The sequence below is a fragment of the Petromyzon marinus genome, chromosome 15 (assembly GCF_048934315.1).
Source record: "Petromyzon marinus isolate PM22_M1 ecotype Great Lakes invasive population chromosome 15, UKy_Petmar_22M1.pri1.0, whole genome shotgun sequence".
Taxonomy (NCBI): Eukaryota; Metazoa; Chordata; class Hyperoartia; order Petromyzontiformes; family Petromyzontidae; genus Petromyzon; species Petromyzon marinus.
Window position 1 is genome coordinate 5712374 of NC_133681.1, and position 16261 is coordinate 5728634.

At 55.6% G+C, this 16261-nt stretch overlaps 1 protein-coding gene across 5 annotated transcripts in view; it reads right to left on the reverse strand.

Moving 5' to 3' along the window:
* Positions 1-696: 696 nt before the first annotated feature.
* The window catches only part of LOC116942620 (phosphatidate phosphatase LPIN2-like), a 68731-nt gene continuing 53166 nt past the window's right edge, over positions 697-16261 (reverse strand). For 4 of the 5 annotated variants that reach the window (XM_032954748.2, XM_032954753.2, XM_032954751.2 and 1 more), the window contains 14 exons: positions 15353-15863; positions 15124-15223; positions 13613-13833; positions 12992-13085; positions 11979-12048; positions 11299-11382; positions 9472-9557; positions 8685-8829; positions 7996-8144; positions 7156-7242; positions 6441-6593; positions 4623-4737; positions 4327-4430; positions 697-2402 (listed from right to left, as the gene is read on the reverse strand). In XM_032954748.2, coding sequence (XP_032810639.1) covers positions 2258-2402; positions 4327-4430; positions 4623-4737; positions 6441-6593; positions 7156-7242; positions 7996-8144; positions 8685-8829; positions 9472-9557; positions 11299-11382; positions 11979-12048; positions 12992-13085; positions 13613-13833; positions 15124-15223; positions 15353-15863 — 2064 coding nt within the window. In that variant the 3' untranslated portion in view covers positions 697-2257. The remainder of the gene's footprint in view (positions 2403-4326; positions 4431-4622; positions 4738-6440; positions 6594-7155; positions 7243-7995; positions 8145-8684; positions 8830-9471; positions 9558-11298; positions 11383-11978; positions 12049-12991; positions 13086-13612; positions 13834-15123; positions 15224-15352; positions 15864-16261) is intronic. The other variant, XM_032954749.2, reaches the window with a different exon arrangement.

Below are 16261 nucleotides of genomic sequence, written 5' to 3' on the forward strand. Positions count from 1 at the left end.
ACGCTTTTTGTGTTGATTTTGTTGTCCTTCCGACCGCACCTCCGATGAGCAAGGTTGGCTACGTACAGTGCGGAAGTTCAACGTCGACACACAGCTACTGTGGGAGACACGAGTGCCTTCATCAGCCACCACCCACTCGACAGCTGCCACTTTGCCCCACGAACTCCCCCCACCTCGCTCGCCTCACAACCGCAGGGGATCCGAAATGCCTGTCACACTTCTCCCCCACACCTCGACATGAGACCACATCGCCCCGATCCCTCCACTGGCTCAAGATCCAATTCCGGATCAATGTCAAGATCGCACTCTGTAAAGTCCTTACTTCACTCTACACTCCTCCACACACTCTCCTACCTCTCCCCTTTCATCTCACGACTCCACTCCACACTCGCTCCACTCCAGCAGCCAAGGCGTTCTGTCGAAGTTCCCGGTCAATCTCAGCTCAGTTTGGAGGTCGCTCCTTCTCCTCCGCTGCCCCCAACGCCTGGAACTCCCTACTCCCGCCAACCGTGCTGTCGACTCCCTGTCCAAGTCCAGACTTAAGACCTCCCTCATCTCCTCTGCCTCTCTCACCGTTGCACTGCAGCGTCTCTCTTTACACGCACAGCAAATCTACTTTGATTGTAAAGTGAAGTGCACCGAATGCCACTGCTACTGATGGGAGGAACCAATGAAAATGAACACACGCTACATGGCTATAGAGCAGCCTTAAACTTTATTCGTGATATCATGGCACATTAATGATTATTTTAATACAGTATTTCCCTTTTTCCCCCATCTTTCACAGAAAGAATGTGGACATAATACAACTCTCAAGGTAGTTTTTGTTATTCACAATAGCTGTGTTTATATATACACACCGTAGATGTGTATACGTACTACACGACCGATATATGTTTTGCAATTATGCACAAAGCACCCCATTGAAAGATCTTGTGCGTGTGCCGGCTAAAGTGATTCGGCCCTCGGAGCGACGAATCCGGCACCACCCACGAGCGTCGCGCCGCTTTTCGGCGGCCAACCGCACGCCAAAGACATCGGCGCGGTGTCCTCAACGACGCAGCAGCAGCAGCAGCAGCAGCGACGCCAAAGAGAATTAATCCGGCAGAGTTGACTTCCTCTCTCCGGGGAAGTTATCGGCAATCAGGACTGCGAGCGCCGTAAACAACACGGGCGTGTGGCCGATTCTTACATTCACATTTTGTTCACTCCCGTCGTTTGCTTGCTCCCGCCACCTCGACTCGCATCGCTTCATGTGCAGGCGCACGAGGCTCCTCGGTGAGAGCGCGGCGGTCGTGCGGTCCCCTGAGCCGACGGCGTCTCGACCGGGGGGGGGGAAGAGGCGGGCCGGGTTTTTAGAGATACGGCTCTCCCACGGCGTCTTCCAGGTCGCCGCGTAGTCTGGAAGGATGTCCGACGTTTCATTCCATGCGGGTGGGGCGGGTGTGCAACCCGAGAGCGCGCCGCACTACCGCAAAAAATCCGCACGGTCGGGGTTAGAAAGCGAGTTCGTCTCGGTGTACACCGATTCTAGGCAGCGGCCGCCGTGCAGTTCCAGTCGTCGTAGGCCTCCGTAATCAGAAGGCACGACGACAACAGCGAGCGTGAAAGACTTAGAGCCGCGCGCGCGTCTCTTTCTTGCTCAGCCAGGCCACAACTTCACCGAAAGTGCCGCCTGAGTGACACCGCTGGGAGGAGGAGGAGGAGGGACGCAGTGCACCCACGAAGCCTTCTCCTCGCTGCGGCGTCCGTCGCTCGGGTTTCGGCGGGAAAACTCACGAGCGGGAGTTCACATCTCGCAAAAGGGTTTTAAAATAATTGAGCAACATTCAGAGTACAAGTGGTTTTATTGCCCCCCCACCCCCCACCCGCCCCCGATTTAAAACAAGACGGAAATCCAAGCGGCTGTGAAACCCACGTGTTCCGCAGAGGCAACAGGAAATTATTTTCGCCGTTTTTTTTTTTTTGTTCAATATTCTCCCCCCCCCGACTCGCGACGCGAGGAAATTGGCCGGGAGAGACAAAAGTCTCTTTTCAAAGTGCGACTTAGGCAGCTCTCACATCCTTCTGAGTCGGCGACAAGACAGCTGTACACCACCTTCATCCCGCTCTCCGCTTCGGTCCGCTCCATTCCACTCTGCTCCACTCCGCTTCACATCCCAGCCTCGTGCGGTGTTTCCCATCTCCGCCCCTCCCTTCCCTCCACATAGGCCGCAATCCATCGGTCGGTCGGACCGTCCGCCGGTCCGTCCGTCCGTCACAGCGGTTCGAGGTCGACGCTGGGCATCGGGCTGCGCCAGTAGGTGAACTGGCTGAACTCCTCCGAGCAGGGGAACGCCGCGGCATTTTCTCTCATCATCAGGGGGAACATGTGTTCCACCAGCTCGCTCAGCTTCACGTAGCTGTGGTCGCAGCACGCAAGCACAGCAGCAGCGGCGGCGGTCGCGTGGCAGGCACGGGGGAGGAGAGGAGTAGCGTGCGGATGGGGGGAGAGGAGGAGGATTTGAGGGTGGGTGAACAGAATGGGATGGTGGGAGAGTGGAGGAGGAGGATGGGAAGAGAGCAACATTACACTCAGGTGCAATGCCACGTCTACAGGCATTTTCTTCCAAGTAATTTCTCACTCGTGGTATTTCAATTAATTCATTTAAGTTAATATTCACAACCCATCACACCGTGCTACCGTACCACAATGTCTCTGTGTACGACTGCACAGTCACGTTGTAAACCCAAGCTGTGCAGCGGATGCGTTAAGCTAGGGGGCAGCACAACCCCCCCGTACAGATGGACACAGATGGCGATTAGTCCACTCGTCGCAGCGCCTTCCGCTGGCGAGCCAGGGTACGGCACAGCTCCTCGACGCCCACGCGAAGCGAGGTTCACCCCATCTCTGCAGTGATCCAACAACAACAACCCGAGCTGCTGCCTCCGCAGTGATTGACCATAGGGCGTCACCACCACCGCCATGCAGTGTACACTGGTGTGTTTGTTGGTGTGTTTGTTGGTGTGTACACTGGTGTGTACGTTGGTGTGTACACTGGTGTGTACGTTGGTGTGTACGCTGGTGTGTACGCTGGTGTGTACACTGGTGTGTACGCTGGTGTGTACGTTGGTGTGTACACTGGTGTGTTTGTTGGTGTGTAGGTTGGTGTGTACGCTGGTGTGTACGTTGGTGTGTACACTGGTGTGTAGGTTGGTGTGTTTGTTGGTGTGTACACTGGTGTGTACACTGGTGTGTACGCTGGTGTGTACACTGGTGTGTACGTTGGTGTGTACACTGGTGTGTACGCTGGTGTGTATGCTGGTGTGTACGCTGGTGTGTACGTTGGTGTGTACGTTGGTGTGTACGTTGGTGTGTACGCTGGTGTGTACGCTGGTGTGTACGTTGGTGTGTACGCTGGTGTGTACGTTGGTGGGTACGTTGGTGTGTACGTTGGTGTGTACGTTGGTGTGTACACTGGTGTGTTTGTTGGTGTGTACGTTGGTGTGTATGTTGGTGTGTACACTGGTGTGTACGCTGGTGTGTACGTTGGTGTGTACACTGGTGTGTACGTTGGTGTGTACGTTGGTGTGTACGTTGGTGTGTACGTTGGTGTGTACGCTGGTGTGTACGTTGGTGTGTACGCTGGTGTGTACGTTGGTGTGTACGTTGGTGTGTACGTTGGTGTGTACGCTGGTGTGTACGCTGGTGTGTACGTTGGTGTGTACGCTGGTGTGTACGTTGGTGGGTACGTTGGTGTGTACGTTGGTGTGTACGTTGGTGTGTACACTGGTGTGTTTGTTGGTGTGTACGTTGGTGTGTATGTTGGTGTGTACACTGGTGTGTACGCTGGTGTGTACGTTGGTGTGTACACTGGTGTGTACGTTGGTGTGTACGCTGGTGTGTTTGTTGGTGTGTACGTTGGTGTGTCCGCTGGTGTGTACACTGGTGTGTTTGTTGGTGTGTCCGCTGGTGTGTACACTGGTGTGTTTGTTGGTGTGTACGTTGGTGTGTACGCTGGTGTGTACACTGGTGTGTACGTTGGTGTGTCCGCTGGTGTGTACGTTGGTGTGTATGCTGGTGTGTACACTGGTGTGTTTGTTGGTGTGTACACTGGTGTGTACGCTGTTGTGTAGGTTGGTGGGTACGTTGGTGTGTACGTTGGTGCGTACGTTGGTGGGTACGTTGGTGTGTACGTTGGTGTGTACACTGGTGTGTACGCTGGTGTGTAGGTTGGTGGGTATGTTGGCGCGTACGCTTGTGCGTACGCCTGTGTGTACGCTTATGCGTACGTACGTACGTGGTGCGTGCGTATGTGCGCAAGCGTGCTTGCTGACGTCACTCACGAGGACTTGCAGCTCTTGGTCGGCTCCTGGATGAGCTCCCCGCGTGGGTTCACGGTGAAGATGCGGCTCTCCTGAACCCCCACCTGCCTGTAAGCGTACACATCCTGCCGCCCCGACGAGACGGCGTCAGCACCACGGCCAGCACCAAGCACCCGCAACTGAACTCTCGCGTAGACTTACACAGGATTCGCAGGCTTGCATCGGACCGATTCGATTTCCGTGGGGTTTATCGACTGCGTTAGTTGCACGCGTACGGCTCGGAGCGCTGTCGCGCTGCACTTTGGACGAGTCCTTACATTGGGGCGGTTTCCGAAGGCGGCGTAGAACGGTTGCGAGTTGGCAGGGAAGAGTCGTCCGATGTCACTCAGACACGCGATCTTGAACTTCTCCGGCTTCTTCTCGATCACCTCCCTGTTTTGGACGACGGTAGGCACTTTAGGTCGTCATCTAACCGCTTCACAGCGCGGTCGCTCTCCCTCCCGGGCGTCCATTCATCCGCTGCATAACTGTGGCAGTGGCTGCCGGCAGGAGGACCGCTGCGAGATGTTGTTCAGTGTTGAAAAATTGTGCGCTTGTGCAATTTGTACGTGTATGCATTATCCCGTCGTTTGTTTTGGTACTGTTTGTTGTGGTGACTTGCCGACCTGCCCCGACATAACATGTGCGACAAGGAGATTCACAGCTCATCGGATTCCTATCTGCGGTCTCAAAACAAATCCCGATTCTGATGTAAAACAAATACTAAATAACAGCCATTTGGTCGATCCACTGCTGGATGAAGGCCTCTCTCCATGCCATATGTGGCATGACAGGGGGGGGGGGGGGGTTATTTTGACCATACTTCATCGAGCTGGTCAGTACGGGTCGGTGGAGTTGGGGAGCATAGCCGTGGGAGCACAGAATTACAGTACAATAATGCAATTTGATGCACTGCATTTTACTGCCCGTAGTAAAGCCTCACAGCCTATAGCGCCTGTTATGCATGGTGGTCACCCATACAAGCACCAACCCGACTCAACACTGCTTTAGCTTCTGAGATCTGATGAGTCTGGCACATCGCAGGTGATTTTAGTCATGGGTTGGTAGATACACAACCAGATGACAATTAACATAACAGTACGATCTACGTATATATTTCGAGGAACAGCTGCATTGAGTCTCAAGACCCAATTTACCACGAGGATCCTGCCCCCAGACGTTCGACCAATTTCTTCCCGAGTGTGTGGCAAGTGGGAGGGAATGCCCAGATGATGTAAATGTTAATTCCACGACGCCTTTACAATGTCCGGGTCGTAACCACCCCCCCCACCTCGACCCCCATTGGTACCCCCCTTCCTGCACCTCCCCCCCCCCCCGCCAACTAGCCCCCCCCCCCTCCCCCACCAGAAAGCTACTGAACCAACCAGCGATGACCGAATTCTCAAGTTCCGGCCAACTCCACAAATCCCGGTCTCAATCGTGCGCGCAAACTAAATAATAAAAATGCGCGCGGTTGGCTACGTACAGGCGCCAAAGAAGATTCGACATGCACATCCATACGACGCTAAAAAAAAAAAGACGCGCCATTGGGCTCAATTATTTATTTGCTGTACGTGCATAGTTATTGTCGGAGTAAAAGCTGGGTACTCACAAGCAACCCACACCAAACAGTACATATATCTGTACTGCCACCTGCCGGCCGCACCTGAATGTTTGCCTCGACGCACAGAGCCGAAGGGAAAAGAAGATTGGGAGAACCTTGGAGAAAACCTCCCGCCCATGCGTGGGTGCAACACTCGCCAGGTCCACACGCACGGGTTCACGTTCCCACTGCCTGTGCTGCCATCACCTGACCACCTAACATCTCAAGTGTGTGTTGGGAGCCTTGCGAACCTTGTTACCATCCCCTTAGCTCCAAAACACCACATCACAGGTGCGCTGCTAGGCGTGGTACTATAGGTACTAGTAGTACTAGTATTAGAGGTACTACTAGTACCGGTATAATAGGTACTACTATTAAGAGTATTATAGGTAGTACTACTAGTAATAGTATTATAGGTACTAGTAGTATTATAGGTACTCGTCATAGGCACGAGTAGATGTAGTCGAACTAGTATAGGTAAGAGATGGCATACCTGTGGAAAGCTCTGAACAGACTGCTGGGGGACAGCAGCAGTGGGCCCTTGGGCAGCATCACGCCCTGCTCGTTCACCCACTCGAGGTAGCTGCGGGTCAGGTCCGCCATGCCGATAGCACGCGCCGAGCAGTACAGGAACTTGTAACCATTCCTGAGGACACCGCGTGCACACAAGACGGAGATCATCCTCCCACCCGCATAGCCTTTAACGGACCGCCAGGGCAAGCGCTGCTAAGCGAGGAGGGCCTACACGCAGGCCTGCGTGGCACACGAGGAGGTGGTGTGGCAGGCGCCACACCCGGCCGGCTTTGTCCCACCAAGTGCTGATGTTTAGACACCACACCGGGTACTGGTTTTATTAAGGCCGAGTCGACCAAGGAGAGGCCCAGGACGGTTCTGATATTCGGCAATGTTATTGGTCGTGAGCGGGAATCGAACTCTGGTCGCCGGGTTCGTAGCGCGCAACACCGCGATCGCCACTAAGTGACGGTGACGTCACCCCAGCGCTTGTGCCATGCTAGGTGCACTTTTGAGGCAACATTAAGTGTCGATGGCCTGCCGGTAGGAGGTCACGTAACAGACCCAGGTGCCATGGCGGGACTGAATGAGATGACCGGCAGATGCAACAACTGTGCTCCCCACCGCACACACACAAGCAAACAATACAAAAAACGGGCGAGGATACGCGTCAAACGCAAACGAGAGAGACTCACTCGTGGATTTTGTGGTAGAGCTTGGCGATGCCCTCGTGCGTCCAGTCCTTGCCAAACTGCGGCAAGATGTGGCCCAGCGTGTCCGACCTACGGGACGCGCAAACATTCATTGTTTGTCAAGAAGCGTTTCACTATTCATCTCCAGCAACCACGTTCAGTTCACTCCTCCGGCCCCGCGGAACGCCACGGATAATCAGACGAACGATCTTTCCGACGCGTCTTCAGGGTTGTTCGGCGCAACGTCCGCAGTTCGCCGCACGCGCCGGGACCAGCTCCCGTCGTCCCTCGATTACAGACCGGTGCCGGCTGCCACTGCACGTGCAGCAAAACGTCGGACATCGTGCCGGACAAAATACGCGGCACAACCCGCGCGCACGCGGGAGATCCGTGCAGCGCGACCGCGAGAGTCGAACCGCGGATAACGGAACGTTCTTCCAACGATTTCTGGGGCCTGTTAATAGGATCAGCGGGCGATAGGAGGGCAGACAAGCGGGGTTTCACAAGGGGGGGGGGGGGGGGGCTCTGGGCTGCTCTGAAGAGCCTAAGAATCCGGTTCTTTGGACAACCCCGGGGGCTCTCCCGGACAGGCCGAGCGTTTCCCGTCTCGCCGCGCGGCTCGCGGCCGCACTCGACACCGTGACTTCCCCGAACCTTGTTCGTTCAGTTTTCTCCGTGGCGCTCGCATCCCACCGTCGACGTGACCGCGTGGTCGGGCAAGGTTCGGCGTTGACCGACATCGCCGATTAAAAATAATTACGTCACGGGACGCGTCGCGCACGCCAGGCGAACGCGGTCGTCAAGGGGTTCAGAGTTCAGGGGGGAGTGGCGGTGTGCGCGCACTTGGTGATGGTGCCGTCGATGTCGGATATGACAACGCGGTCGTCCCAGTTCCACAGGTAGATGGTGCCCTCGCAGCGCGTCGTGCCCTGGAACTGCGTCGTGATGCTGAACGTCGCGCTGTTGGCACCCTCACGGAGGTTCAGCCTCGCCTGCTCACCCACGAAGGGGGGAAACGTCGCGTTGGACGTACGTACGTGGATCTCGAGTCCTTGAAGATGCTTGGCGCGAGTTTCAAGCGAAATGTCGCGCATCTCATCGCTGGTAAATTTGGGTGAGGAACTGTCCCAGTCACCCCCCTCCACCCGTGTGGTGTAGATCGGACGTCCACTTACAGAGCTCTCTCAAAGAGCGGTTGCTGTGACATCCGCTAACAGAAAGGGATTGTGCGATGCCCTGCGAAATATCCTAATGGATTCTTTCGCTTCATGACAACACAGGACGCCGAAAGCATAATCGCGATAAAATTGGGGAAAAGGGACGATCGTAAAACAACTGGACCGTAATTTATTTTGAACACTTTGTATTTGTTGTCCTTCCCACCACACCTCCGATTAGCACGGTTGGCTACGTTACGGTGCGAAAGAAGAACACACATATGTGGTGCAGTTATTTAATTGTACATTCGGCCTCTGCCCAAATCTTTCACGATAGCCCTCCTAATGAGGGGGGTGGTGGAGATGGGCACGTACTATCTGCTCTGACGAGAGACGCAGAGACTTCTTGAAGGAAATGCAGGTCAAGGCCTCCTCCAGCGAGTCGGGCACCACCACCCGCTTGGCGTCGCACTCCACTAGCGCCAGCGGCTCGGCAGAGATCACCACCTCATCCACCAGCCTGCGGGGCAGCAGGGGCGGCGGCAGCAGCAGCACGGGCAGCAGCAGCAGCAGCGACAACAGCAACAGTGACAGCAGCGGCAGTGTCAGCAACAGCAGCCGTGTCAACAACTCGAGAGAGTACATTTGGATCAAAATGGAAAGACAGAGTGTGGTGGTCCACGAGGACTGGGAGTTTGGGAAAACCTTGGACCAGGGGCAGCAAAAGACCTCCCGCTGATCTCCGCAGGCTTCCCGTCGCACGAAGCTAAACTCGCACTTTTCGCGGCGGTCCGATTTGTGGGAACGCCGTTCGCGATGACGTGGGCGGGCGCCACGAATCGGCGTTCATGACGACTCGAGAACGAACGAGCACCGAATCTGATCAGTGCGAAGATTGCGACGTGGGAAAGAGCTGCGACCGGGCCGTGGGAAAGACCTGCGACCGGCCGATGTCAATTTTTGCTGCGGGCGGCATTTTTTATTTGAGTCAACAAAACGAGCCGCTCGAAGTTCACGCGCGCATCCCGCGTCCGCAAAACACCCCCCCCCCCCCCCCCGCCGCCCCCTCTTCGTTACGCAACGGATTACGAAGCCGCGAGTGTCCCAAGGTTTTATCGACAACGTGGCGGGTGGAAATGGGCAAAGCGACCCCCCCACCCACCTGCTGCCGACGTCCAACTTCTCGGCAGGCATCGTCGAATCCGGCGAAACGTTCCCGTTGGCTGCCGTCCCGCCGGCCTTGATTTCCTGCGGCATGGCGAACAGCCGGGGGGGGGGGGGGGGGGGGGGAGGGGGAGAGGCGTGGGTTAAAGGTGCAGCCCCGCAACTCCTCGCCCGTGCGCCACGCACTGGAAAGAAGAGGCCTCCCGTTCGACAGCGGTGTTTCTTTACTCTTTTCAAAGGGGAGGAGGGGGGCCCCTCCACTTTCGGCGATAAAACATCGGCAGTATATTTACTACACGCTTTAAAACAATGTTAACACCTACATGGGACTATCGTTCTTAATGGGAAAAGAACGGATAATAATTGTACACTGTAACATGATAACAAATGTATGTTAATAGCTTCAAAAAAAATCGCCATCATTGTCAACACGTGCCCTGGAATCTTCTCCAGGTGGTCTCCAGAGCCCGGAGGCAGCAGCACATTTCTTGTTGTATTGTTGCACATTCTCGGAAGTGTTAACATTTTTTTGAAAGCGCCCTGTACTGTATCTGTTTTGCCAGGTAAGACACCCCTGAGCTATGTAGCTCTTTTTCAGAAGCGACCTGGCCACGAATGATAGTTCAACGGAGTGGCTTGTCGCGTGGGCATTTATAGCGGCCAAACACTCTGAACGCGTGGCGATTCTAAATGTGTAGGGAAAAACCGGAGGACCCGGACAAAAATCCACACGACCACCAGGAGAGCGAACATGCAAACTTCAAATATACAGCAGCAGGCCGTCAGGATCGAACCCACGACCTCCAGTATAGCAAGCGAGGTAACTAACATCTCGCCACCGTGGCCGCCACACATTTTAAACCATTTGGGTTTGACAGCAGCACGACGACAATGATGATGATGATGGGGGGGGGGGGGGGGGGGGTGTTTTCACTCTTTGTGTATCGTCAAGGGGCAGCACGTCTGGGGCCGCACTAAAGGCCAGCAAGGGCCGGCCAGTGGCCCTTGCGGGCCTTGCAATGAAGGTTGGTCTAAGAGAGCCCCTTCACGAGGACATTGTTGTGGCCTGCTCTTGCACACTGGCCACAACGTCTCGGAAGAGATGAGAGCAACCCCATTCGCGCCGCTGGGCGGGCAGACGCGGTGGGATTTTAAGAAACTCGCCCAGTTGTTTCAACCGCCGCGCCGGGAGATTGAACCGGCGACCGCTGGGTTGCGAGTGACCGCGGCCACCGTGGCGACAACCCGAATGACACGAGGGGGCGGGGGGGGGGGGGGTAGCGATCTAACGAGGAAGTGGCCGGGCGGCTGGTTTATTTTTAGGAGTTCCTAACTCGCGCGGAGATAAGACCGGGGCGTCCATGTGACCGCAAACTCGTCGCCAATGTGTCTGTGCGTGTTGAACTTCCGTCGCACCGTACGTAGCCAACCGCGCTAATCGGAGGTGCGGGGGGAAGGACCAGAAACTGAACAGAAAAACTCGGTCAAGGAAAGCAAAACTGATACGTTCAAAAAGCAACACGGGCAAGACGGCTACGCAGGCAACCAACACACGCACCAACGCACCAACGCACCAACGCACGAACGCACGAACGCAACCGTAGCCCACTCTCTGCCTTTGTTTTTCCTCCCTCCGTAATTTTCTTTGACCCGGACCAACCACTCCCGCTTACCCCATACCCCGCCACCCCCCCCTCCAAGACGATAACAGCGATTGTCCTCCAGGTGCTCAAAGACCGTCGTCCGTCCCTTTGAGCCACGCGCGTGCCCACGGCACCGTCCGTTGGCCGTGCGCCCCGCGCCGCGAACCCCCCCCCCCCCCCACCTTGGTGTCCTTCCGGCTCCAGAACCACCACCCGCGTCCGGGCTTCTTGGGCATCTTGTCCTTGACCAGCTTGTCCACGGTGGTCTGCGCGCCACGCAAAACGCCGCCGACGTCAACGCCGGCAACATGCTGCTTCTACCGCCACCGCCGCATCTCGGCGAGCTGTGCCGACTGAGGCCTCTCCCTCCCTCCCTCTCTCTCGTAGAGCGCTGACGGCCATCAAAGGAAACTAACGCCGAAGGAAGCGAACCCGGACCCCCTTGATCTCTTCGGCACCCCCTGCCACCTGACGTTCGATCGCACTCTTAGGCCCGGTAATGAGCAGCAGTGGAATGATCATTGCTGGCCCGATGCTGATGATGTAAACTCATTTCTTTAAAACTGCGTTATGTGTTTAGTTTGTTTTCCTTGCCTATACCTCCAATTAGCGCGTTTGGCTATGCACGGTGCGAAAGAAGTTCGAGATACATACATGATGACGAATAAATACTAATGTATGGAAAGCATCGACTTCTTCGTCATGATCATCATCATCATCAATGTCATCGAAGTCCCAAGGCTTTAATTGCTAAAACAGCTCGTTCAAACAGCACAACGTCATTTAGTTTTGTCGATGAATAAACCGCTCCCCCCCCCCTGCACACGATCTTAGAGATGTACACGAGGGGCGGAGGAAATACCTTGGGCAGTCCTTTGTGAAACGCCTGCATCGCCAGGATCATGGGTGCCGCCACTGCCCAGTTGTAATACCTGCACGGGGGGACAAGAACATCCGCTCACGATCGGAAGGTCGCGAGTTCAAAATTGCGGTTGGCCAAGCGGACCCAGTCCACGGTAAGATTAAAAAAAATTGTTTAGTTTAATCCGTATCTTTTTTTTTTAAGCGATTCGTTTACCTTCCCTATACTTTTCACTCCTGTCGTGTGTTTTGTATTTTTTTGTTGTTGTAACGTTCTGACCCGCCCACTTCTGGACATGTGATAAAAGAGCTTTACGGCTCATCAAATTCCACGGATATAAATATTCCGATTCTGATCATACTTCCGAGTTTTTTTTTTGCTGCCAGTTCAGTTGGCATGCGCTTGTCCGATGGGCCGACTCACTCTCCGGCCCCCCCCCCCTGCGCCCGCGCCCCCCGCCCAGCCATAAGAAAGAAGAATTTCCAGCACCGACTCGGGGGGGTTGATGGCAGTGAGCAAGACACGAGTGCCAACTCGCGGACACGTTCACCCTTGGGCTCGCCTCGTGCTGCCCGTCGGCGGCGCGCTCCGACCGATAATGGCCGGGGGGGGGGGGGGCCTGCAAGGGAGGGGACCCCGAGCCGCTCGCGCCAATCACGGCTCCCGCTCGGGGGTCACCCGCTGACCCCGAGAGCCCGACGGCGGGCGCTGACGAGCGGACGCCAAAATCGTTGGGCTCTGAAGTGATTTACTGAAAGGGGCTCAGGCGAGGCGCACAAGGGGCTGCCCAAGGGGCGGGCGACGCCGACTCCCTCCAACGCTCCTCGTCACGAGTGAATTACGCGGCACTTTGAGACGAGTGTTAATCGCATTCCAATAAATAACGAGAGACATTGTTACCACCTCCCCCCGCCTCACTACCTCCCACCCCACCACCACCAACACGCCCCCCGCCCCCCCCCGCCGCCGCCCACCATTGTGCCAACTGCACCGCAAGATGACGAATCTCTCACTTGTTCTGTATTCTGATGACGAGGTTGGGGTCGTCCAGGAGGGCCGGGTTTTGGGTGAGGTCCGTGTACTGGATCACCCGCTCTTGGAACTTCTCTGTCGCGAGGATGAGGTTTGGTTTTTGCGAAAGACAACGACGATTACAACGAACAAAAAAATCAGAGGCTATTAAACGATGCCCATGCCGCAAAATAAACCAGCGTCCCGGCGGGCTCCGGAGTCCGGCCTGGTCGCGGTCACACGGTGACCTACGTAATGTACAAGTGTGCAAGGCTGGTATGTTCTTCGCGAGTTTTGCACACAATACACAAGTTATTACATACTATTATTAATAGTGTGATTCACATGCTAGGTGCATTACGCGTATGTATGTATGTATGCGTGTTGAACTTCTTTCGCACCGTACGCAGCCAACCGTGCTAACCGTAGGTGCGGGGGAAGGCCAACAAACAAAACATGAAAAAGCGGTGGTTGGCTACGTTACGGTGCAAAGGAAGTTCAACACACACACACACACGTATATATAATTAACATCCAAGGGCCACACCGGTACCAGTAGGCGGCCAACTGACACCAACAGCTGGCGCGCGGCTATAACGAGCGGTGTGGGCGGGCATCCGCACCTTCAGACACCTCGGCGTTGTGGCACAGCCCCCCGCACAGCGAGAGGCCCACGGATAGGGCGTCCGAGTCGGAGTCGAACTGGCACTCCGTGCCGCTGTCAACGGCGCCGCCGCCGCCGCCGCCGCCGCCGACGGCGGTGGAGCGGGGCGAGGGGCAGTCGGATCGCTCGCTTCTCGCGTCCGGCCCGCTCACGCTCCAGCGTCGGCCCAGCTCTCCCTCCCTGGGAGACGGTGGGCAGGAAGAGCGGCGGGGGCGTGGTTTCAGTTTCAGTTTCATTTATTAGGTATAGCCCTGTGACCCATGCGGCTCTTGACTCGGGTGCAACCGCAACAAACAAAAACATGAAGAAAGAACATCTTAAAGTAACTACGCGCACCAGAAAAATCCAGGAAAAAAACAGCAAAGTCTTCCAGAAAAAAACACCGTACATCAACGCTGTGTGCAGTAATGCCAGTGGGATACAAGTCAAACAATAACAACCATAAGACAATTTAGATTAAAGTTATCAGGCTAACTCTGTACTTCAACGGACATACATGGCTAAATCATACGTTTTCGAAATCACCAAAATAAAGTTATAAAAACAATGTAACAGTGACCATAGGAAATGTGATTCAAATTTAACAATAAACGATATACATAACATGGTGGAGGGGGGTGCAAGCGTGGAGAGGGGTTGGGGTGGGTTACAAAGTGTGGTGATCTCAGGGAAGGGAAGGAGGAGGTGGGGACTGGTAGGGTGGCAATAGGAGGCCGTGGGGAATTGAAGGGATGACGGTGAAAGGGAGGGTAGCAGTGGGTAAGGGAATGGTTGGGGTGAGGGGTAGAGCGGATGGTAGGTGAGAAGAGGGAGCAGGGCAGCAAGCGAGGAGTGGGAAGGAGCGGGCTATGGAGGGGAGGGGAGACAAGAACAGCAGGGGGTTATGGGTAACTAGTGATAACGTTACGGATACATGGCAGACACCAGACCTGTGTTCAGAAAGGTCAAATGTGTGTACATCCAAATCCACAGAGAGAAACATAATTTAGAACAGGTAAAATGAAAACATGATGATCGCCATGATGACGATGATGATTGTGAAGATAATTACGGTAATGACGACTCGCACTGATCATGCCGAGGACAACAAGAGTTCAGGCTCATGGCGATGACGACCACGATAATGATTGCGTCAACAGTTGGTGATGACAATGACCACAACGATGATGATGATGGTGATGATGATAACCGTTACGATGAAGGCAATGACACCAATCCCAACGACGATGATGTTGATCACAACGACGACGATGATGATGATGATATGACTATTGCCATGTTGACTATCATCATCATCAATCATCACAATCCATGGGCAGATAGCCCGTAGGTGCCCACTCCACATTTCGTTGATTATAACGATACAATATCGCGAGAGTCATCACAACAACACCAATTGCGAAATTACAAAAAAAAAACACAAAACACACGATGCGCAAAAGGTGGCAACGCATCACGAGTGGCACTCACCTCTTTGGGAAGTAGAGTTTGGCGACCTCGGGGTCAAGGGCGGTGAGGTCGTCGAGGTAGATGTCCGAGGGGCCCTGGTGTCTGCTCCGCTTGGATGCGTCTGCACGGGGGTGGGTGGGAGCAGCGCTAGACCATCGTTACGATCACAGCGGCGGCGGCGTCAGCCGACGCCATTCATCGCGGCCCCCCCCCCACGGGCTCCCGCGAGCGCTCGTGAAATGGGGCTCACCTTTCTTCTTCGACGACGACCCATTTTGGTCTCCGTCCTTCGCAGAAGACGGAGCCTTGGGCTCCTGGCAGGAGGCGGCGGCGGCCGCTGCGGCAGGCGGAACGACGCTCTCAACAGACTCGCGCGCGGGTGACTTGCCTCCCGCTGTCGCCTTCCCGTCGTCCGTCGCGGGCGTCGCGGGTTCCGTGGGCTCCGCGGGCACCGCGGGCATCGCGGGGGGCGCCGTGGCCGGAGTCTCGGTGCGACCGCCATCGTCGTCCTCCCGGCCGTCCATCCCGTCCTCCTCCTCCTCCTCCTCGTCGTCGTCGTCGGCGGGCAGGGGAGAGGCGCAGGAGGCATGGGCCGGAGACTCGGAGCCCGAGGCCGCGTGGCTCAGGTCGTCGGAGCCGACGAGGCCCGAGTCGCCGGGGTCGGAGGGGCACGGGGAGTCGGCGGGGGAGGGGCGCTCGCCCGCCGGCACGTCGGCGGACGCCGTCGATGGCGAGTCCACCGACTTCTCGCTCTTCTTGTACTGCCGAGGTCGCACAGCGTGGCGGGGGAAAACAAAACGAGCAACGGTTGTTTTTTTTCACAGCTAATACTAAAAACTAGTTTTTGTTTTACCAGGTAGGGCACACTGAGCTATGTAGCTCTTTTTCAGACGCAGCGTGCCCTCAAAGGATAGCTCAACAAAAAGTGGATTATCATCACGTGGACATTTGTAGCAGCCAAGTACTCTCAATGCACCGTGATTCCAAATGTGGAGGGAAAAACCGGAGGACCCGGAGAAAAATCTACGCGACCACGAGGAGAGAGACACCGCAAACTCTAAATATACAGCAGCAGGCATTAGGGTCAGAATCGAACCCACAACCCCCTGCATACGAAGCGAGGCAGTTAACACCTCGCCACCAGAATCCGCGGGCGTTT